General features: G+C 51.8%; 1 protein-coding gene across 4 annotated transcripts in view; it reads left to right on the forward strand.

Moving 5' to 3' along the window:
• Window positions 1-23881, forward strand: part of LOC105480961 (hyaluronan synthase 3) — a 31139-nt gene that overhangs the window by 3392 nt on the left and 3866 nt on the right. For 2 of the 4 annotated variants that reach the window (XM_071084826.1, XM_071084827.1), the window contains exons 2-5: window positions 13104-13354; window positions 14559-14661; window positions 18267-18902; window positions 23543-23644. In XM_071084826.1, coding sequence (XP_070940927.1) covers window positions 18267-18902; window positions 23543-23644 — 738 coding nt within the window. In that variant the 5' untranslated portion in view covers window positions 13104-13354; window positions 14559-14661. Of the gene's footprint in view, window positions 1-13103; window positions 13355-14558; window positions 14662-15095; window positions 15191-18266; window positions 18903-23542; window positions 23645-23881 lie in introns of those variants that run through there. The other 2 variants (XM_071084828.1, XM_071084829.1) reach the window with 2 other exon arrangements.

Genomic DNA, 23881 nt, shown 5'->3' on the forward strand with positions numbered 1-23881 from the left:
ACAAAAATTAGCCAGGCATGGTGGGGCGCGCCTGTAATCCCAGCTACTCAGGAGGCTGAGGCAGGAGAATCGCTTGAACCCAGGAGGCAGAGGTTGCAGTGAGCTGAGGTCGTGCCACTGCACTCCAGCTTGGGTGACAGAGCAAGACTCTGTCTCAAAAAAACAGAAGAAAAGAAAAAAAAAAAAAAATCAAGTGGTGAGAGATGCTATGGAGAAAATAAAGTCAGGAGGGAGGAGGGTGGGAACAGTAAGTTGAGATTTGTTGTTCAGAGGTAGCCTTGCTGAGAAGTTGCTATTTGAATAATGATCAGGAGGTGAATTAGTACTGAAATAATGGGGAAAGATTGTTCCAAGTAATGGGAACAGCAAGTGCGAAGGCCCAGAGGTAAGAGCAGGTCTCAGGAGGGAGGGGTGCTGAAGTAAGAGGATCGCTTGAGTCCAGGAGTTTGAGGCAGCAGTGAGCTATGACTGCACCTCTGCACTCCAGCCTGGGCGACAGAGTGAGGCCCTGCCCCGAAATGGAAAAAATTGAAATACATATAACCATACCCAGTCAGTTTTTCCCCTCCATAAAAAGGAAGCAGTGATCCCCAGCCCCCTTCATGCCACCCCCCAACTTGGCCTCAGGGGCTCTGTTGTTTCAGCTCCTCTTCTCTGGTAGCAGCAGTTTCTCCTCAGTGGCCCAAAAAGAGGAGAGCAAGCGTGTTGATCTACCCTGTGTCCATCCACCTGTTGTGTCCCTTTGTCTGCGAGGGTGACGGAATGAAGCGCTGCCTGCCACTTAATTGTGCCTCTTGCCCAACCGTTTGCCGCATTGGAGGGCTGGCTACAACATGTGAGAGTGGATCAATTGATAAGCCGAGAGATGAGTCATCTGACCTGTGCAAAACCAGATAAGCTTCTGCAGTCTGCACAAAAATCTAAAATCTCGGCCAGAATTTCTGTGGCAAAGAGAGAGTCAGAAAACGGAGCTGTGAGAGGTGCCACATTTCCCTGACCATGAGGGGTCTTCTTCTCCAATACGTCCCTTCCCCCAGCAGCAGCCTTGACCTCAGAGGGCCTGGCTGTGTCCTCAGCAAGCTCTGCAGCCACAGACATGCTGCAGTCACATGCAGCAGCCACACTGCAGTGCGCGGCACCTCTGCCTGCCATGCTCCACTCTGTTGGAACTGAATCACCGCTTGGGGGTTGGGAACCTGTGTTGCTCCTTACAATACCTGCTGCTGCCTCTTTCCTGCAGGCAGAGCTCAGGGCTGTGCTCAGCGCCCTCTGCACAAGCTGGCAAGGTGAGAGGGGAATGCAGACCCCACCTTCGACCCTGGAAGGCTGAAACTTATCATTCGAGGGGTCATCACCTGTTGTCCTCCCCAGTTCTTCATAGGGAGTCAGGAGCCCCACACTGCCAGGCCTCAGTTTTTGTGCCCCTCCCCCAGAGTGCCCTCTGCGGTTCTTTGTAACACAGTGTTGCAGGATCAGTGTTTGCATTTCCTTTAGTTTGGAAAGTCATTTTCCATCCATAAGCTTGTCTGATTCTCACAACAATCTTGAAGAACAGGGAGGCAAGCTCTTGGCATCCTCCCTTGGTGGGATTTGGCTCCAAGTCTGCTGGGTCGCAGCCAGGAGCCTGTTTACTACATCGGAAGACCCTCCATGAAATGTTTTGAACATCTGTTGAATACAATGGAGCTTCTCCCGCTCAAAGTGAGTACAGAAGTAAAAGCCTTTCAAGCAGAGTAGAGTTTGAGATGCAAACTCAGGTACTCACATATACACATGAACCCCAACACGTGGGTCCCACCAAGAAGGCGTTTGCGCTCCGCTGACACAGGGGCTGCCTACCACCTCCCCCCTGCTGGCCCTTTGCCCTCAAGTCTGAGGGGCGGTACAGCCCACAGGTACAATGCCCGGCTGCTGTGCGTATTTGTGTACATTTTCAGATGATATGTGATGTGAATTAGAACAAGTTTAATGTATATGTAGTTTGGCACTTTTTTTTTTTTTTTGGAGACAGTCTCTCTGCCACCCAGGCTGGAGTGCAGTGGCACAATCACAGCTCACTGAACTCTCTACTTCCCAGGCTTAGGTGATCCTCCCACCTCAGCCTCCCAAGTAGCTGGAACTACAGACATGCACCACCACACCCAGCTAATATATATATTTTTTAGATGGAGTCTTGCTCTGTTGTCCAGGCTGGAGTGCAGTGGTGCAATCTCAGTTCATTGCAACCTCTGCCTCCCGGGTTCAAGCAATTATCCTGCCTCAGCTTCCCGAGTAGCTGGGACTACAGGGGCGTGCTACCATGCCTGGCTAATTTTTGTTTTTTTAAAAAAGTAGAAACAGGGTTTGCCATGTTGCCTAGGCTGGTCTCGAACTCCTGGGCTCAAAAGATCCACCTGCCTCAGCCTCCCAAAGTGCTGGGATTACAGGCATGAACCACTGCGCCCAGCACAATACATGTTAATTCCCTTGACCCTCACACTCTGAGATAGGTCTTACTATGACTACGGATGGGAAAACTGAGGCACACAAGAGGCAGATTACTTGCCCAGATTATATGACCAGTAAGGAGAAGCTAAACCAGTATTTGGATCCAGGTAGTCTGGCTCCAAAGGCTCTGCTTTTTACCACTGTGCTTTGTTGCTACCCAATAGATACTGTATTTCCAAAGAAAGAAAAATTCCCACAATCTCACCTCAACTCCTACCCAAGATTACCACTGACAAACTGGTGTAAAATCCCTCTAGATCTTTATTTATTACCATGTTTTATTACCCCAAATAGCGTCCCACATCATTTTTTCTGAGTCATATACCTTGGAGACACTCATATCAGTACTCACAGATCTCTTCCTTTGTGATGATGGCATGGCTTCCATTGTTGGGGTAAACTGCAGCTCATGCATTTGTTTATTGATGGTTCCGTTGACTTGTTTCTAACTTCCAATGGTTTTTCAATGATTCTCAAACATAACTTTGCATACTGAAATGTTACTATGCAATAGGTCTTAAGAGATTGTAGTGCCAGATCAAAAGAGTGTAACCATTTCAAATGTTACTACCAAATGTCCCCCCAAAAGTTTGTACCCGTCTACATTCTCCCACCCTCAGCTGACTTTGCTTTAACACCCATGAAATGCAAAAGCTCAGTCTCAAAGCAGTGTTGATACCATTCTCTAAATAACTCAGGACTAGGAAATCTTCAGGCCTGGAGTTTTCTGTGTACCAAAACCACCATCAGGGACACGCTAATATGCTTTGCAAGTTACACCCACCAGCAGCTATGTCCCAGGTGCAAATACTAATTAGTGGCTTATAATTACTAGTTAGTGGCTTATAAGTACTCACCCGGGAGAGAAATCCTGAGCCCCTGCAGGTCTATTTAAAAGAGGTTTCTCATCTCTGAGACTCTGCCCTTAGTGTATAGGGGTATGCCTTCTCATGGGGTTTGGAATGTCCCTAGAATAATGACTCTATTTCCCAAATCAGATTCAGGATATAAGGTCTGATGGCCCCTTAAAATACTGGGTTCATCTGGAAAGTCTAGGTTGAATGGTTGTACTTCTGCATCACTGTATGTCAAGATCACGATTACAGTTAACAGTCTACAGAGCTTATTATGCTCTTCTGTGCATGTGACACATATTAATCCCTTTAATCCTCACACTGGGCCTGTGAGATAGGTCTTACTGTGACCCTGTTCTACAGATAGGAAAACTGAGGCACACACGAGGCTAACTGCCTCAGATTACGTAGCCAGTTAGAAGCAGCCAAACCAGTACTGGACCCAAGCAGTCTGGCTCCAAAGGCTGTGCTTTTTCCCACCGTGCTTGCTGCTACCTGATACATAGATACTGTATTTCCAAATTGTTAAAATCTGTTCTTAGTGTAAGTGTGGATAAAGAAAGTGGTTCCCACGCCGTGGTCATGCCTGTAATCCCAGCACTTTGGGAGGCCAAGGCAGGTGGATCTCTTGAGTTCTGGAGTTCGAGACCAGCCTGGCCAACATGGTAAACCCCATCTCTACTAAAAATGTAAAAATTAGCCAGGTGTGGTGGTACACACCTATAGTTCCACCTACTCAGGAGGCTGAGGCAGGAGAATCACTTGAGCCCAGGAGGTGGAGGTTGCAGTGAGCCGAGATTGTGCCACCGCTCTCCAGTCTGGGTGACACAGCAAGACTGCGTCTCAAAAAAAAAAAAAAAAAAAAAAAAAAAGAGTGATTCCCTGCTTGTTTAAATGAAACACCTACGTCAAGTTAAGCTTTAGCCCAAATAGCCTCAAAAGAGTGTCCTAGTACGTTAAAACCCAACCTCAAGCCAGGCACGGTGGTTTGTAATCCTAGCTACTCAGGAGGCCTTGGCAGAGGGATCATTTGAGCCCAGGAGTTCGAGGCCAGCCTGGGCAACATAACAAAGCCGTCTCTGGGAAAACAACCACAGAAACAACCTCAAACACCAAAATTTGTTACACCTCTTGTGTTTGACCTTGTAGTTTGCCCAGAAGCTGGAAGGAGGTGTATGAAAGCTCCACAGCCCACCTGCTCCTGCACTTTGGCAGCTTTGGCAAATTGCTTATGGAAAGGCTTCTTTTGTAGGATGGCCAAGATAGTAAACATCCAAGACTGCCTTCCTGGGAGCAGAGGAAGCAGAAAGCCATGTGGCAAGTGTGCAACATAGAAAATGTAGCAAGTCTTCCCATGAACTCCAGAAATGTCTTTTTTGAAGGTTGTTGCTTTCCCATTCATTTCCTATAAGCAGGGCTTCAATTTTCAGGTATCATTCTCAGAATAACATTATATCATTTTTGTTTGTTTTTTGTTTTTTTTTTTGAGACAGGGTCTCACTCTGTCATTCAGGCTGGAGTGCAGTGGCACAATCTCGGCTCACCTGCAACCTCCACTTCCCGAGTTCAAGCGATTCTCCTGCCTCAGCCTCCTGAGTAGCTGGGATTACAGGCGCCCACCACCACACACGGCTACTTTTTTTATTTTTTAGTAGAGATGGGGTTTCACCATGTTGGCCAGGCTGGTCTTGAACTTCTAGAGATCAGTCCACCTTGACCTCTCAAAGTACTGGGAAATGCAGGCATGAGGCACTGAGCCCAGCCTAACGTGTGTCTTTTTTTTTTTTTTTTTTTTTTTTTTTTGAGATGGAGTTCCACTCTTGTTGCCCAGGTTGGAGTGCAATGGCGTAATCTCGGCTCACCGCAACCTCCACCTCCCAGCTTCAAGCAATTCTCCTGCCTCTGCGTCCCAAGTAGCTGGGATTACAGGCGTGCACCACCACACCCGGCTAATTTTGTATTTTTGGTAGAGACAGGGTTTCTCCATGTTGGTCAGGCTGGTCTCAAACTCCCGACCTCAGGTGATCCACTCACTCTGGCTTCCCAAAGAGCTAGGATTACAGGCATGAGCCACTGCGCCCGGCCTACAGTGTATCATTTTTAACAGTTATTCCTTGCAAGAAGCTCAAAGCATAAATACGTTCATAGCTCTATTCCCATACCATTCCTTGAGAGAGGAAAAAGAAGCTGGGTTAATGGCTCTCTTTGGAGAAGGGAAAAATAAGGTCCAGAGAAGTCAATTATTGCAAATAAAAAGTCAACCAGTTGGCCAGCCCCTAACTCCAGCACGGAGCTGCAGGAGGCTGAGGGCAGGAGCCTCAGCACCTGTGTGGTGCCAGAGCGACAGGAGCACCTCTTCTGGGGAACTAGGAAAGCTACTGGGCCTTGAAGTGGTTTATTAAATGATGTCAGATTTCATCTTTGCTGTCTACCTGAAGAGCAAGAGCTAGCTCAGAAGAGCTCCTGGGTGGGGTTTTTCTAATGTATCATCACACACACAGGTAGCCACCTGGCGCTGGGGAGAACAAAGTGGCCTGCTCTGTACTCCCAGAGTCTCTAGAGCCACCCCCAACACACACACACCTTTATTGGACCACACACCACCTTCAAAACTTCAAAACTTGGCGGCCATGTTAATCCTAGAGAAAGGCCAGCCTGAAAATAGGCTTTCTATGAAGAAAAGAGAATGGGAATGCTAATGTTTCAAAGACCTGAGATTTTTGCTGTTGCGAGATTTCAAGGGACAGGCGCTAAGTTGTGGGTCTTTCTCTGTGGCCAAGACCAGGGCGGTGTGAGAGAGAGAGTAATAGGGACTCTATTCCCCAAAAGAGAGCAGCTCAGACCCCTCATGAGTCTCTAGAGACTACCCTTTCCCATGTTTGGGTGAGGAAAACCCCACAGTGCAGAAGTTCTGTCCTTTGAAAACAAAGTGAATCCAAGTGGTTTTGACAGCTCTGTCGTCCTACAGACAAGGGCTGGCTGGGTTTTTCCCAGTTCTCCTGGAAAAAAAGCAGACAGCAACTTAGCGAACAAAACGGTTGTTGAAATCTAATTCCAGGTGCGTCGGAGAGACCTGGGGACTCACCTCGTCCATCTGATCCTGTTCCTCTGTTTCTCCCTGGCTCTCCTTCCTAATTTCCAACTCAAATCCACATCCTTCCTTCTTTTATTTTGTTCCTTCTGGCTTGACAGCTCATTAGTCCATTGTTAACTTTTTTGTTTTTGTTTTTGAGGCAGTGTCTCGCTCTGTCACCCAGGCTGGAGTGCAGTGACACAATCTCGGCTCACTGCAACCTCTGCCTCCCAGGTTCAAGGGATTCTTGTGCCTCAGCCTCCTGAGTAGCTGGGATTACGGGCGTGCGTCACCACGCCTGGCTAATGTTTTTTGTATTTTTAGTAGAGACAGGGTTTCGCCATGTTGGCCAGGCTGGTCTCGAACTCCTGGCCTCAAGTGATCCACCAACCTCAATCCCTCAAAGTGCTGGGATTACAGACGTGAACCACTGCGCCCAGCCCATTGTTAAGTTTTTAAGGTCAGTAAATTAAACAGGTGCCAACACCATGGCAGGCCTGGTGCTGGAGGAAAATGGACAGACACTCTTCTTACGTGCTCTAGAACTCACCGCCTGACTGGTTGGCTCTTGACTGGCCTCTCGGTGCCAGAAATGCACTTGTAAGTGTCAGCTGAGGAGAACCCTCGGGCTGTTTTCTCAACCCTGGATGCAGAATAGAATTGCCTGGGGAGTTTTTTTGTTTTTTTTTTTTTTTAATTCAAGCCTGGGGTCCACCCCCAGTGATTCTGATTAAATTGATCTGGGATGGGTTCCAGGCGTTCGTGATTTTTAAAAAGCTCTGCAGTTTCCCAAAGCCTACTGTGCAACACCCTGCCAGACATGGGAATCACTACATTGGCTTATCTGATGAGAAAAGAAATTTGGGGAGTGGGGGTCCTAGCCAAAAAATAAATAAAATTAACTGCTGCAAGTAGGACATATTTTGGCAGGGGGTCCCCTCCAACAAAGGCACTGATGGGAATGGCCCCTACCCTCAGCTCTGCTCTAACTGCTTTTATAAAGGGTCTAACTTTGGACCTCCTGTGTGACAGTGACTAATGATGTCTTTCATCAAGAAAGAAGACATAAAGCAGAAGTGCCAGCACAATTAAGAATTGTGGGACCATGGCCAGGCACGGTGGCTCACGCCTGTAATCCCAGCACTTTGGAGGCTGAGGCAGGTGGATCACTTGAGGTCAGGAGTTTGAGACCAGTCTGGCCAATGTGGTGAAAGCCCGTCTCTACTAAAAATATTTTTTAAAAATTAGCCAGATGTGGTGGCGCACGCCTCTAGTCCCAGCTACTCAGGAGGCTGAGGCAGGAGAATTGCTTGAACCCGGGAGGTGGAGGTTGCAGTGAGCCAAGATCACACCATGCATTCTAGTCTGGAAGACAGAGGAAGATTCTGTCTCAGAAAAAAGAATTGTGGGGCCAGGCTTGGCTCACACCTGTAATCCCAACACTTTTTTTTTTTTTTGGAGAGTTTCGCTCTTGTCACCCAGGTTAGAGTGCAGTAGCACCACCATCTCAGCTCACTGCAACCTCTGCCTCCTGGGTTCAAGTGATTCTCCTGCCTCAGTCTCCTGAGTAACTGAGACTACAGGCGAGCGCCACCACGCCCAGCTGATTTTTTAGTAGAGACGGGGTTTCACCGGGTTAGCCAGGATGGTCTCAATCTCCTGACCTCGTGATCCGCCCACCTCGGCCTCCCAAAGTGCTGGGATTACAGGTGTGAGCCACCACGCCCGGCCTAATCCCAACACTTTAGGAGGCTGAGGTGGAAAGATCGCTCGATCCCAGGAGTTCGAGACCAGCCTGGGCAACATGGTGGAACCCCGTCTCTACAAAAAATACAAAAATTAGCCAGGCATGGTGGCATGTGGTCCCGGCTATTCAGGAGGCTGAGATGGGAGGATCACTTGAGCCCAAGAGGTTGAGGTTGCAGTGAGCCGTGATGGCACCACTGCACTCCAGCCTGGGCAACAGAGCAAGACTGAGGGAAAAAAAAAAAGATTGTAGTTGATGTTATCGTAACAAGAGCCAAACAAATTCGGAACAAGCTTACCTTAAGTGTAGACAGGGATTGTGTTCCACCAGTCTGGGAAAGAGTGTGCACTTGTGTGTCCATTTTCTGTCACATAACTGTACACGTGTGTGGTGCAGACACTTGGTGGGAGTAGGCTTACAATGCCCAAAGGAGAGAACCTCTCCCTGGGACTTCCCTGGGTGGGAGGACATTGCTGCTGACATCACCAGGCTTGGAAATCCTTTCTTCAGGGAAAAGCCTCCTTCTAGGGGAATCCTAGAGCCGTATTTAGCATGTGCCTCCCCCTCTTGCCCAGGACCACTGTGGTCCTCGATGAGGAGGTCAGTGTGGGCTGCCCTGGGGGGGTGTGCCAGCCGAGCCATGTGCCTTTTTATAATTCCGTCAAAGGTGCCAGAAGAGCTGGCACAGCTCTGCAGACTCCGCCTTTCCCTGCTAAATTCTCTCAAAGGAACAGTGGGAGGAATTTAAATAAAGGAAATCACTCCATTTTTGGCTACCACTAATTCTAAATCCTGGCCCTTCCACTTTATTTACTGCTTTCATTGTAAACAGGTTGTGAAAGCTTTTTCACATGAATCCATGTATGATAGAGACTGCACCCCACCCTGCCCCAGCTTATAAGGAAATCCTGTGAACTGAGAATTTATCTTCATTCTTTTTTTTTTTACAACATGGGGTCTCTCTGTGTTGTCCAGGCTGGTCTCAAACTCCTGGACTCAAGCAATCCTCCCACTTCAGCCTCCTGAGCAGCTGGGACGATAGGCACATGGCACTGTGCCTGGCCTTAAAATACCTTTTTATTACAAAATTGTTTTACTTATTAATAGAAATTTCAGAGAAAAAAATCCATTGTTCTACCACTTGATTTTAATATCAAACCTATTAATATATTATTAAACCTGAATTTTTTTTTTTTTTTTTTAGTTTCACTCTTGTTGCCCAGGCTGGAGTGGTGCAGTGGCATAATCTCAGTTCACCACAACCTCCGCCTCCCAGGTTCAAGCGATTCTCCTGCCTCAGCCTCCCGAGTAGCTGGGATTACAGGCATGTGCCACCATGCCCAGCTAATTTTATATTTTTAGTAGAGACATGGTTTCTCCCTGTTGGTCAGGCTGGTCTTGAACTCCTGACCTCAGGTGATCTGCCTGCCTCGGCCTCCCAAAATGGGATTACAGGTGTGAGCCACTGCGCCCAGCCTAAACCTGATCTTAATGATCAAACCTGACCTTGATATTTGGGTGAACTTCTTACCTGCCTTTAATTCATATGGTTTTTTTTTTTTTTTTTTTTTTTTTTGAGATGGTGTCTTGCTCTGTCTCCAGGTTGGAGTGGCAGTGGCGCGATCTTGGCTCACTGCAACCTCTGCCTCCCGGGTTCAAATGATTCTCCTGCCTCAGCCTCCCGAGTAGTTGGGACTACCGAGTAGTTGGGACTACAGGTGCATGCCACCACGCCCAGCTAATTTTTGTATTTTTAGTAGAGGGGGGGTTTCACCATGTTGACCAGGATGATCTCAATCTCCTGACCTCATGACCCACCCACCTCAGCCTCCCAAAGTGCCGGGATTACAGGCATGAGCCACTGTGCCTAGCCTAATTCATACGGTTTTAAAGAAAACAACAACCTAAATGTAGGTATGCATACATAACAATTGTGTCTCCTGTTCATTACTTAACACTGCATAGGTGTCTGGAGTATTCCTCTATTGTCCTCATGAACGTATTTTTTAGTAGCTGCACAATATTCCACCAAAAAGATAGATAAGTGTTGAAAATTGCCTTCTGGGTTTTTTTTTTTTCTACACTCTCCTAGAGGAGGGAGAGAAAAGAAAGATGGCTGGGAAGAGCTTTTTCTGTTTAGGATTCCGAGAAAAGCATCTCCAGGTCTGATTTGATATTCGGTTATCGGTCTAGTGTGCCCCTCCTAATCCTGACCTTCAAGCCAGCATAAAAGAACCTGGTCCCTTAGCAGGGGCTGACCGCTTTGCCTCCAGCAGAGCAGAGGCCCCTTAATTTGAAATGAAACGATTCTTCCATCAAAGGAGAGAGAGACTGGAGTTAAAATTGAACCATTCTAACAGCAGCACAGGAAAGTCCTTAAGCCTGCTTCTTCAAACATAGCACCTGGAAATGGTCCTGATTACAGCGTGCTTGTCAGTAAGAGGGGAAAGTTATGAAAGGGTAACTTTGTTTGGTAGTAGCTGCCTTGCTGTAGTCAAGACACACACTTTCCACTTTGAATTATGTATTAACTAGTATTGCAGCTGAAGCCGCCTTGAAGAGAAAGCCCTGTTTGGTCAGCTGGGGGAACATAACCTGCTACTATTCAGGAGCCATTTTCAGGTCGCCCTCCTTAGCTTCAAGAGGTTTTCATGGTGGTCAGCCCAGGGAAAGTGGATGGGGATGAAACCTGGAGGGTGGGAGGCAGCCTGGGTAGCTTGGCTGCCATCCTCTATTCTGTTTTGCTTTGCTGGAAGTGATGGGCTGGATGCCAGGGAGGAGCATCGAAGCGTAAGGGCAGAGGGTGAGGGGGCAGCCTGTAGAGCTTGGATGCCCCTCCTCCCACCTCCCCTGCTCAAAGCCACTCTCTAGGAGACAGTGGAGCAGAACCGTAGGAGGATGGAGCACCTGGGTCCTGGCAAGGTTGCTCTGCAGCTTCCAGCACCAGTGATGGCAGAGAGGTTACAGGTACAAGATATTTGAGCATTTCGTGAGTTTGGATTTGAAATTTCATTGAAAGGTGAAATCTTTGTGGAACTGTCAGCTTCAGTTACCTCCAACCCGCCAAAGCATTGAGAAAGGCCCCTTGAATTCTCTGCACTGCCGAGTACTTTTCTCTTGGTTATGCCTCCCGTGTTGGAGGATTATTCCTGGCGTGCAAGGCACTCATTTAGAATTAGTCCCTGTCACTGCCTGTCCTCAAGTCCACCTCCAGAAGGCAGCACCCACACTTCTCATTGCGGCTTCTCCTCAGCCTTTTGTTCCATCTGCCTCCTAACAGATCTCCCATACCCCGTTCGTAGTCCTTACCCCAAAATGCTGCCAGCCCAACCTTCCCCAAACAGTACTTGCAATCTACTCCTATCTTGCTCAGACATGTTGGGTAATTCTCCATAACCTACTGGATACAATCCAAACTCCTTATTCGGTCACTGCAGGTCCTCCGCTCCGGCCCTAGCATCCTCCTCCTCACAGCAGCTAGAGGGTACCAGGCACTTCCTACACAACAGGCCCTGCTGGAAGCTTCTTTTTTTTTTTTTTTTTTTTTTGAGGCCAAGTCTTACTCTGTCACCTAGGCTGGAATGCGGTGGTGCGATCTTGGCTCACTGCAACCTCCGCCTCCCGGGTTTAAGGGATTCTCGTGCCTCAGCCTCTTGACTAACTGGGATTACAGGCATGTGCCACCATGCTTGGCTAATTTTTGTATTTCTAGTAGAGATGGGGTTTCACCATGTTGGTCAGGCTGGTGGAACTTCTTTAGGGTAGATTTCGTCTTCCACCCTGGCCTCTCTTGGCTGTCCTCTAAACACACGTCCCCCATTCCTACACCTGGCCTTGTACTTAAGCTATCCTTTCTACCCAAAATGTTCTTCCCTTTCTATATAGCAGCTCAGGTTCCCCATGAAACTCTGCCCAGCCTGTTTCAGCTTACAGAGACCTTTCCTGAAATCCTCAAACTCTTCATGTTGGATTCTCTCATCAATATTTAATTATAAACTGTCTTGTACAGTTTATACTTGTACTCTTTTTTTTTTTTTTTTTTTTTTGAGACGGGATTTCGTTCTGTCACCCAGGCTGGAGTGCAGTGGCACGATCTTGGCTCACTGCAACCTCCGCCTCCCAGGTTCAAGCGATTCTCCTACCTCAGCTTCCCAAGTAGCTGGGATTACAGGTGCACGCTGCCATGCCCGGCTAAGTTTTTGTATCTTTAGTGGAGACGGGGTTTCACCATGTAGGCCAGGCTGGTCTTGAACTCCTGACCTCGTGATCCACCTGCCTCGGCCTCCCAAAGTGTTGGGATTACAGGCGTGAGCCACTGTGCTTGGCCTATACTTGTACTACTTGTACTCTCAAGCACATTTGTCTTCAAAATGGGTAACGTTCTAGATGGCAGGGACCAGCCCGAGATCTCCAGGTGCCAAAGCACTGTTCTCTGCTCAGAGCAGGCCTTCAGCATTTGTTAAATGAGTGTTGTAAGTGCAGCGTGAATCTTCTACCACTGAGCCACATAGGAAGGCTTATCCTCTGGAACCTGTGGAAAAGCCAATTCAGCAACATCTGAATTCACGTTTTTAAGTGATTGGGTATGGAATTAGCCCTATTTCTAAATCCCCAGTGGTAAGCAGAGATAAACTCGAGCTTGATTGTAACAGCCCCTTAAATAAACCCCTCCCCACCTCCCCGTGAAAGGATGAATGCAAATAGGACACCACAAACTGGATGCTAATTACAGGCAAATCCTCCCTGGCGTAGACTGCCACAAAGGTAAAGACTCTCTTATCTGCCTGGTAACACCAGGTCCTTGGCCCTGCAGATCAGAAAACGAGAGAGTGCTCCCTAGGGTAGGCCATTTAGGGGGCAAAGCCAATTAATTGGTACGGGCAGGGTGTTTGTTGTCCTCATGAGGTTCTATCTGTTCTATCTGTTCCCACTGTTGATTTAGGAGGTTTTAATGGACTCGTGGGGTGGTGCTGAACCAGCCCCACCACCTGGAAAACTCCGTGGAGCTGGCGGCGTGAGAAGGGCAATAAGCCTTGGGACACAGTTGGAGTCTAAGAAACTAACTAGGGATGAGATGATCCTGGCCCAGCCCCAGGGAGATAAACTTGCACCCAGAGAAGTCATGTTGCTGCTGAGTGAGGACAGAAGGGATCCTTCCAAACTGGCTGCTCCATTCCTTGGACTTCTAAACAGGTCACTTACAAGCAGCCAGTTGGCTGGATATGACTCAGACACATTATGTCTGGCGTGTGTGTGTGTGTGTTTCCTTCAACATTTGAATTATCAATGCTTAAAAAAGTTAGGAGATTTCACATACAGAATCTAGATTTCTGGCTTCTCTTGACAACAGAGCACCTGGCCACATGGGGCCTGCCCTCCACAGGGAGATGAGCCTCTAAGAGGAGCGTCTGCTCTCCGCCAGGCTGATGCACTCACTTTTGCCCCTGCCCAGCCCCTGCTTATTTTCTATGATGTTGCAGATTGCAAATCTGGGAAGGAGCAAGGATCAGAGATAGCCTGGTCTGCAGCAACTCCAGGCGTCTGTGATGCCTCTGGAAGTGGAGGAGGTAGCCCAGGGTTCCGGGGTTCATAATGCAAGACAGATAAGGCATTTTTCTTTCTTTCTTTCTTTCTTTTTTTTTGAGACGGAGTTTCACTCTTGTTGCCTAGGCTAGAGTGCAGTGGCACGATCTCCGCTCACTGCAACCTTCGCTTCCTGGGTTCAAGTGATTCTTCTGCCTCAGCCTCCCGAGTAGCTGGGACTACAGGCGCACACCACCACGCCCGGCTAATTTTTTGTATTTTTAGTAGAGACGGGGTTTCACCATGTTGGCCAGGCTGGTCTTGAACTCCCGAACTCAGGTGATCCACCTGCCTCAGCCTCCAAAAGTGCTGAGATTACAGGCTTGAGCCACTGCGCCTGGCCACTCATTTTTTAAAAACTAGTTATTAATTATCATTTCTCTTAAAGTTTTCCTGAGATGTAAAAACTCAGCGCCTTCAGCTGGCTCTAAACTGGTCTCTGCTAACAACTCCCCTGCCTCGTCGGTCTCACCCCACCCCGGCGCACCCCAACTCACTTCATCTCACTTTACCCGAGTCTAGCACCATCTTTTAGGGACCTGAAAACTACTGGCAATAAGGTCAGGTGGGAATTTAGGAGGTCATGGATGTCGGAAATAAAGGTGTGAAAAAGAAGGGGAGGAATTGTTTTGGCTTGAAGACACCGGAACCTCCAAGGTTCCTGCAAAACCATTTGCAGCTTTTGCAAACCGCCTTAAAGTCATCAGCGCCCCACTGCGGAATTCAAAGCTAAGCTGTCACAATTGTTAACACCTTCTTTGACCAGCCTTTTTACATTTGACAATTCTCTTCTGCGCTTCTTTCCTGCCAGCAGGAAGGTTCTGCTGCCTTGGTTTTAGGGAGACCCCTAGACAGCGAACTGCCCCTTCGGGAGCAGAAGTCGGGGAAGAGTGCTCTCCGCTCGCCTTCCTTGCAGGGTGAGTAGGTTTTGCGGGTTAGAGAGCGGGGCGTGGGGGCGGGGAGGGAGAGTAACAATTTTGGAAGTCCCTGCGTGGTATCTGGAAAGTTAACGACGCTTCAGGTTCTAGGTTGAGCCCAATGACCGTCTCGCCTTGGCAGCTGGTCCCAGGGCGATTGCGGAGCCGCGCGGCCTTCGGCCCCACTCGGGGGACCCAGCTTCGGAGAGGGCGCAGGGGCTGCGAGTATTGCGAGCCGGAGCCGCGTCCACCCGGGACCAGGCGTCCCATCCAAGCGCCGGCCCGTGGCGCTCCCTGGGACCGCGCGGGGTCGGGGGTGCGCCCTCGGGGGCCCTCCCACTCTGGTCAACTTTCCCGGCCCCAGGGCCGGGGGAGGCGCCTCTCCTGGCGGGCACGCGCCGGGTACTTAAGGGCGGCTCGGCTGGGCCGGCGGCAGTCGGAGCGCGCGGCGGCGCGGAGTGGAGCGGGAGGAGGGGCATGGAGCCGCCGCGGGCCTGCTGAGCTCCGGAGCGCGGCAGCCGGCGGCACGGTGAGCGCGGGCCGGCCGGTACCCAGGAGGGGCGGGCCGCGCGGGGCTGCGCCGAGGCTGGGGCGCGCCGGGCGGCAGGGGTGCCTCTCGCGGAGCCCCCGGCACCCAGCCAGCTCCCAGTCCTGCGGGCGCCGAGTCCGGCGCGGAGAGGCGGGTTGGGGGCGCGGCAGCCCCGGGCTTCCCGGCGGCCGTTCCTGCAGCCCCCTCCCCACTGACCCCTCCTCCCTTTCTTCCTGCATCCTCTCCTCCTCCAGCCTCGCCGCCTTCCTCCCCGGCGGCTCCTGTTTTGTGAATGAATTAGGAGGCGGACGCCGGTGCGGGGCTCCAGGCTGGTTGGGGTACCCCTCCCCCGCACCTTCTACGACCGCCCGGGGGTTCACACCTGTCTGGGCACCAAGGTACCAGGCGTCCAGGTTCCTGCGGGTCGACTGGGCCGCGGCAGCACGTGTCCGGGGGACTGGGCTCCTCTCCCCTGGCCGGCTTGGAGGGGTCCGGAGGGCGGCCGGGCACAAGAGGAGGAGCCCCGCTGGGCGCACAAGTTTCCATGCCGCCGCATGTGGCCCTGCCGCGGGGCGCACCTGTCAGCGGGAGAGACGCTGCACACCAGCAGCCCCTCAAAGTTTCGGAGGCTGGATGGAGAAGCGTGCGTCCTTGACTGGGGGTTCTCCTTCCGTGGTCCTGGGAACCGGACTTGAGAGCGCCCCCAACCTTGTGCCCTTGAAAGCCGAGTGCGCGTTAGTTTGCCTGGGCTGGGCTCCCATGGATGAGCGAAGGGCATGAGGAGGAGGCTGTCCAGGCTGTAGGATCACCCCCCAGCCTCTGCCGGCTTGGGGTGACACAGCTCCCCGCCCCAGGTCTGGGCAGGAGAAACTCGACCACAGCCTGCACCAGCGCCTGATTGCACGTGGGGTATCCGGTTGAGGGACATTTTAGGGACCTCTATTTGGGGTTGGGGGTAGTAATCTGGGTAATGCCTCTAATTCCTGCGGGGGAGGGGTCCCGCCCAGGGAAGGAGAGGGCCGGCGACACCGGGGATGCGCCTTTGTCTACAGGCACACTTTGCCAAGGTAGCTGGGGTTCCGGGAAGAAGAGCAAGGCCTGGTCCGACAGGGAATCCTTGGGTTTTCCGTTCCTTCCCGGGTGGGTCGTGGGAAACCGGCACGTGGGTGTGGCCGGCGCCGCCTTTGCCAAGAGGCGAGGCTCGAGCGGGGATGAGAAGCGTGGCGAGTGCGTTCGCGGCCGCTTTCACCTAGTGGGCGCCGCCTCCGGCACTGCACCGAGGTGGGGCGCCAGCGCCCAGGTTGCCGGGCTGGCCTTGGCGCCCCCTTCCCCTACCCAGAGCGCAGGCAGGAAGGGGGGACCGGCTGCGTCCCTTCAGCATGTAAGCTCTGGAGGGGAATGGGGGCGCTCCTGGGCTGCGGATGCAGGCCTGGGGACTCCTGGGCCGCAGGCGCGAGCAGTAGGGTGGGAACAGGGAGGGATGGGAATCCTGTGAAGGAAGCACGCGGCGGGCTCCCCGGTCTGGTGGGGCAGAGCGCCCGGAGGCCGCGGCTTCCCGGAGAGGCAAGGCTGCCAGCAGCTCTTTCCTGGCCAAGGCTGCTGGAAGGCTGCTGGTGCCTGAGTCTCAGGTCGATTTAGGCAGTGACTGCGTGTTCTTCGCCCCTTCCATGTGAGAGGCGTCCCGACAGGAAAGTGTGTTTGTTTTGGGGGCCCCATTTCCTGAGACCTAGAGTTGGAGCAAGCTTGGAAGTGAGGCATCATTGTCTGTAGACCTCAGTGAACGTGGGGTTCTCTAGATCAGGCAGGTGGCAGCGAGGAGATAGTGTGGGTCAGAATGGGAGGGCCAGCAGCCATCCTTGTCACCTCTTCTTTCCCCTCCCTCACATTCCCCCTCCTCACCTGCTCTGGAGGAAACCAGTCAGCCTCGCCACTAGGGTAGCTCTTCGGGCCGGAAGTGTTGCCATTTTTGGGGAAATGACTTACCTGAGACATGAGGCAGGAATCCATTAGAACTCCCATTGTGCTATGGGGAGACCAAGTCTCAGAGAACTGGGGCAAGGTCAGGCAACCAGGAGGCAGACATGCTGTCTTAAACCCAATTCTCTGGTGCCAAGTCCTGGGCTCTTCTTATAAAATACAGCTGTTTCCAACAGGGCAGATGTTAGGAGCCCTGACTTAGTTGCAAATGGAAACCGGGCACTGTTTCCAGGAGTGGCTGGGCAGGGGGACATGCACAGAGATGCATGCTACACGGGCACTAGGACCAAGCAGATGGGATGCCCAGGCAGCCACTGTGGAGGCTGCTGCAGTGGTGGCTGCAGTTCCCCTTGCGCTCTTCAGCCCTGGGCTCTAGGAGGCTGTCTACTCCTCAGCTCGCATTTCCTGGTCTGCCTCTCCCCCTGCTTTCCCTTTCTTTCCTGCCTCTCAAGTAAAAGGTGAGAAAGTGGAGGACAGGGAAAGTTTCTCTAATAACTGTCTTGAGAAAGGGAAGCTGCTGCTTTTTCCCCAATGCCCCTTTGTTTGCTGTTTCTTTTCCTCCCGCACTTTTTTCTTGGATCTTTTGTGGCTGTGCTATACTGGTGAATATCCCCTCCAGGAGTGGGTGCAGGGCAGGGGGAAGCTTTTAGGCCACTGGCTACCTCCCTGGCCTTCAGGTGCCCAGAGCTGCCTCAGGCTCACCCCCTTGAAGCTTACCTCTTCAGCGCTTTGGGCCAGGTAGAGCCCAGTATGCCACCCATCAGCAGGTGTCACGTGACCCTCTGGGCCTTGGCTTGTCTATCCCAGTGCTACACTAAGGGCTTTGTATATTTAACCCTCAAAGATGCCTTGAGGTTAGTCCTGCAACCCACATTTTACAGAGGACATGACTAAGGGGGCACAGAGAGCAAGTGGCAGAGCTGGGATCTGAACCCCAGTAGTCTGGCTTGAGTCTACCAAGTCTTATGTTCAGTAGGCGGTAACCGTGACGGTTTTGATTAGTGGGTCATGTCCACTAGTAACAGAGAACGCCCCTGCTCCCACGGACTGGAAATGCTGCCTCCTGCCTGACCCTCCATCTCCTGCCTTCTCTCGCCAGATGCCGGTGCAGCTGACGACAGCCCTGCGTGTGGTGGGCACCAGCCTGTTTGCCCTGGCAGTGCTGGGTGGCATCCTGGCCGCCTATGTGACAGGCTACCAGTTCATCCACACAGAAAAGCACTACCTGTCCTTCGGCCTGTACGGCGCCATCCTGGGCCTGCACCTGCTCATTCAGAGCCTGTTTGCCTTCCTGGAGCACCGGCGCATGCGGCGGGCCGGCCAGGCCCTGAAGCTGCCCTCCCGGCGGCGGGGCTCGGTGGCACTGTGCATTGCCGCATACCAGGAGGACCCTGACTACCTGCGCAAGTGCCTGCGCTCGGCCCAGCGCATCTCCTTCCCTGACCTCAAGGTGGTCATGGTGGTGGACGGCAACCGCCAGGAGGACGCCTACATGTTGGATATCTTCCATGAGGTGCTGGGCGGCACTGAGCAGGCCGGTTTCTTTGTGTGGCGCAGCAACTTCCATGAGGCGGGCGAGGGTGAGACGGAGGCCAGCCTGCGGGAGGGCATGGACCGTGTGCGGGATGTGGTGCGGAGCAGCACCTTCTCGTGCATCATGCAGAAGTGGGGAGGCAAGCGCGAGGTCATGTACACGGCCTTCAAGGCCCTCGGCGATTCGGTGGACTACATTCAGGTAAGGACGCCTCCCTAGAAGCGTGTGTACATGGGGACGTGTCTGGACAGCCTGGCAAACTCTCCGCCAGGAATCTGAGGTCTGGTCTAGGTCCCTTGGGTTGTGCACACACCCCGTGCACTTAAGAAGGCAACAAGGCGGCTGGGCGCGGTGGCATGGCTGTAATCCTAACACTTTGGGAGGCCGAGGCAGGCGGATCATGACGTCAGGAGATTGAGAGCATCCTGGCTAACAAGGTGAAACCCCGTCTCTACTAAAAATACAAAAAATTAGCCAGGCGTGGTGGTGGGCACCTGTAGTCCCAGCTACTTGGGAGGTTCAAGCAGGAGAATGGCCTGAACCTGGGAGGCGGAGCTTGCAGTGAGCCGAGATCGCACCACTGTACTCCAGTCTGGGCAACAGAGCGAGACTCCATCTCAAGAAAAAAAAAAAAGGAGGCAACAAGGCATAATGGTTCTGAACAGCGATCCCAGGGTCCAAAAGACCTGGGTGGAATCTCTGTTTGCTGTTACATAGCTCTGTGATTTTGGGCACATCTCTTAACTGCTGTCTCAATAATAATAGCAAATGGGTATAGAGCAGTCACTTGCTATCAGGCACAACTGTAGGTACTTCATGACATTTTTTATTTTATGTAAGATGGAGTTTCACTCTTTCGCCCAGGCTGGAGTGCAGTGGTGTGATCTCCGCTCACTGCAAGCTCCGCCTTCCAGGTTCAAGCAATTCCCCTGCCTCAGCTTCCTCAGTAGCTGGGATTACAGGCATTCGCCACCAAGCCCAGCTAAGTTTTTTGTATTTTTAGTAGAGACGGGGTTTCTCCATATTGGCCAGGCTGGTCTTGAACTCCTGACCTTTTGATCTGCCTGCTTCGGCCTCCCAAATGCTGGGATTACCGGCGTGAGCCACCGCGCCTGGCATTATTTTTTAAAGACAAAGGGTCTCACTATGTTGCCCAGGCTGGAGTGCAATAGCTGAAGGCATGATCAATATGCACTATAGCCTCGAAATCCTGGCTTTGGGCAGTCCTCCCACCTCATCCTCCCTAGTAGCCGTGACTATAGGTACATATGCCACTGTGCCCAACTCCATGTTAGCTCTTTTAATACTCATAACACTCCCAGGGAATAAGTACTATTATTCTCCACCCACAGAAGGTGAAAGCAAAGCACAGAGAAGCTAAGTAACTTGCCTAATGTCCCACAGCTAGTAGGGTGCAGAGCCGGGATTTGCGCCCAGGCCGTCTGTCTCATGTCTGCTCTTACCCGTGATGTAGCACTGCTTCAGCAGTGGCAATGTGGAGCCGAACCTCTTCATAAGAAAGAGTGGTGAAGAGCAAAAGAAACCATTCTCAAAAACACTCAAAATATTCTAGTTATGGCCAAAAAGTCCCATTCTTCCTAGTGTCAAAGTCATGCCTGGGAAGTGAGAGAGACAGGTGTGAATGACCAGCTTCATTCTGTAGGAGCATCAGCAGGGCCGGGACCCTGATTAAACCCTACCCAGCTTTGGTCAAAGCAATCATTGACATAAGCCTGGAAATTGTACTAGGTTGATATGGTTTCCGTCTTCAAATTTAAAAACACTCAAGGGTTGAAAAGATTAAAGTCCACATACTTCAGTACAAAGTAGAAACCCTGGGACCCTGGATTTCTAGGCCCGGATTTTTTTTTTTTTTTTTTTTTGAGACGGAGTCTCGCTCTGTCGCCCAGGCTGGAGTGCAGTGGCCGCATCTCAGCTCACTGCAAGCTCCGCCTCCCGGGTCTACGCCATTCTCCTGCCTCAGCCTCCCGAGTAGCTGGGACTACAGGCGCCCGCCACCTCGCCCGGCTAGTTTTTTGTATTTTTTAGTAGAGACGGGGTTTCACCGTATTAGCCAGGCTGGTCTCGATCTCCTGACCTTGTGATCCGCCCGTCTCGGCCTCCCAAAGTGCTGGGATTACAGGCTTGAGCCACCGCGCCCGGCCTTTTTTTTTTTTTTGTGAGACACAGTTTCACTCTGTCGCCCAGGCTGGAGTGCTGTGGCATGATCTTGGCTCACTGCAACCTCCGCCTCCCAAGTTTAAGTGATTCTCCTGCCTCAGCCTCCTGAGTAGAGTAGCTGGGATTATAGGCATGCACCACGACACCCAGCTACTTTTTTTTTTTTTTTTTTTTTTTTGAGACGGAGTCCCGCTGTGTCGCCCAGGGTGGAGTGCAGTGGCCAGATCTCAGCTCACTGCAAGCTCCGCCTCCCGGGTTTTTACGCCATTCTCCTGCCTCAGCCTCCCGAGTAGCCGGGACTACAGGCGCCCGCCACCTCGCCCGGCTAGTTTTTTGTATTATTTAGTAGAGACGGGGTTTCACCGTGTTAGCCAGGATGGTCTCGAACTCCTGACCTCGTGATCCGCCCGTCTCGGCCTCCCAAAGTGCTGGGATTACAGGCTTGAGCCACCGCGCCTGGCCGACACCCAGCTACTTTTTGTATTTTTGGTAGAGACAGGGTTTCTCCATGTTGGTCAGGCTGGTCTTGAACTCCTGACCTCAGCTGACCAGTCCGCCTCAGCCTCCCAAAGTTCTGGGATTACAGGCATGAGCCACCGTGCCCGGCCTAAGCCAGGATTCTTGATGGCATCCATGCTGTCTCTCTTCCTGACTCTGTTCTCTTTCTCCACGCCTGCCAGAGTAGGGTGCTGCCCATCACTTCCTCAGTGCTTGAAGGCACAGCGGCTGTCCTGCCAGCCCACCTGTGTACCAACTCAGTTGAGTGACAGCATTTTGAGTCCTCTAATACTATTTAAGTTTTCTCTGGTGTACCCACCTAAAATTAGCTCACTCAGATTGCGTGTCTGGCTTTTTTGACAGTTGTCTCTGCGTGAGGGTTGATAAGTTTATCTTTTTCTGGCTTCCTAGGCCCAGGACCTCCTCAGTCATGGAGTGAGTGAGGAGAGCCTAGCAGGGTGTTTGACTGCAGTTCACTTGGGGTCGTGGGACCTTATGAAACTTTCCTGGGGACCCAAACGCTTAGGGAAGAGCCCTTGAGACCTGGCACAGGCTCAAGCCACAGTGACTTTGTCATCTATTCCCTTCAAGCATAGGATCTAACCTGCACCCAATCCACCCCATCTCCCTTTCCTGGCCATCTGGGTTCTGGTAGATCAGCAAACAGGCTCACGCACCTGAGCTGTCTCTTTACGGCTCCAGGATCACTGCATAAGGTTGCCTTGGGCCAGAGCTAGTGAGTGCTTGCTGGATCTCAGCCTGTTTTCTAACCGCCTGCTGGGGAGGTATCTCTCTCTCTGAGGCAGAACTCTGCCCCAGCCAGTGGGGAAGCCCAGGCGGCACGAGAGCTCTTCTTCCCCTAACCTTGCTCAGTTAGAAAGACCTCCCAGGACTGAAGGAAGCAAAGCAGCATATAAAGAATGGGCTAGCGCAGGGGCAGGGAGGAGCAGTGAGAACAGCAGCAGCCCTGGGAGTCTTGGCCTGTAAGTGGAGGAGGCTCTGTGAGTCTGGCCTGAGGCTTCCTGGGCCCTTCCCAGGCACGGACCAGGATGTAAGGATGTGCCTGGTGGGGAGGTGGGAAGAAGCACATATGAGGGACTCAGCCTGGTGCCAAGGCTGTTCGGATTCCCCCTTAGCCTTCTACTGCTTATCTTGCCACCCTGTCCTCCAACATAGAGAAAGCCGGGTGTGGTTGTGGTGTCAAAAGCAGCCTCCTTTCCTGCAGGAATCTTACTCAGTAATTTTATTACAAGGATTTTAGGCTTCTGCAGAACAGGGTTTTGGTTTATCTGTGGATTTCTTCGTTGCTCTCCTAACAGTGACCACAGAGCGAATCAGGTCTGTAAACCAGTTCTTCTGGCCAATGCTTACTGGATTCTTTGTACCACTTCAGTAATTTTTTAGAAAACAGAAAAGGAGTCAGCCACTAGGGCAACTAGTGGCCTGGGTTCAACTCATATGGGACCACCTGTTAGAATCAGGCCATAAGCCTCCTAAGAGCTGGGCAGAGTTGGCCCTGGGGTCTGCCTGGAGGCAGCTGCTGCAGCTTCCATGCCTATTCAGAGCAGCTTCCAGGGGGAGCCCTCAGCCATACCGTGCCCTGGTCTGAGAGGCTCGGCCAAGGGAGTCTGTTGAGGGTGCAGAGGCCAGCAGCCTTGCTACTGGTCTCATGGAGGTGCCTGTAAGTAGGTGGTCTGGTAACCACCACTGGGCTGCGGGTTGTCCAAGGGGTCAGAAGCTGACGCGGGGACCCCTGGGGTTAACTCTGTGGGGTCACTTAAGGCCATATGTAGCCTGTTAGTCCTGGGCTACCCTACTGTGCCTGCCATCTGATTTCAGTGACATGTTTCCCTTCTGCCAAATGACCCCTGAGCAATCTTTTGCATCCAGTGCTAAGCATGTCTCCTTTCCAGGCCTGGCACCTACCGTCTTCAGGGTTTCTCCCTCTCAGCCTAGTGGCTGTCAAGTCTGGTAGCTGAACACTTTTACTTTCATTTTACCTCTGGCACCTTCTGGTAGCGCAGATCTCTTAGCTAGAGGCTGGAAGTGAGTCACGTGAGAAGGGGTTATGTCTCTCAGGCATTGAGCAGCCTGGCAGTGGGGTAGGGGGTGGGTGTGCAGGCCTGAGGTCAGAATGGGCTGACGGCGCACTCCCTCTGCAGGTGTGCGACTCTGACACTGTGCTGGATCCAGCCTGCACCATCGAGATGCTTCGAGTCCTGGAGGAGGATCCCCAAGTAGGGGGAGTCGGGGGAGATGTCCAAGTAAGATGAGACCAGGGCTATCTGGGGGAGGGTCTGGACTGTTTCCTAATCCAGCTGGGTGTGCCTCCTGGGAAATGGGTACTTTCTAGTATTTGTGGGGAGGTTCTTTCCTGGCATTTTCACTGACACCAAAGGGCTCATCTCCCTCGCTGCCCAACCCCTTTCTTGCTCTTCTTCCACATGAGGGGCAGTCACTTAACAGGTATGGAGAAGAGTCTATACTGCAGAAGGGGCACA

The sequence above is a fragment of the Macaca nemestrina genome, chromosome 18 (assembly GCF_043159975.1).
Source record: "Macaca nemestrina isolate mMacNem1 chromosome 18, mMacNem.hap1, whole genome shotgun sequence".
NCBI classification, from domain to species: domain Eukaryota; kingdom Metazoa; phylum Chordata; class Mammalia; order Primates; family Cercopithecidae; genus Macaca; species Macaca nemestrina.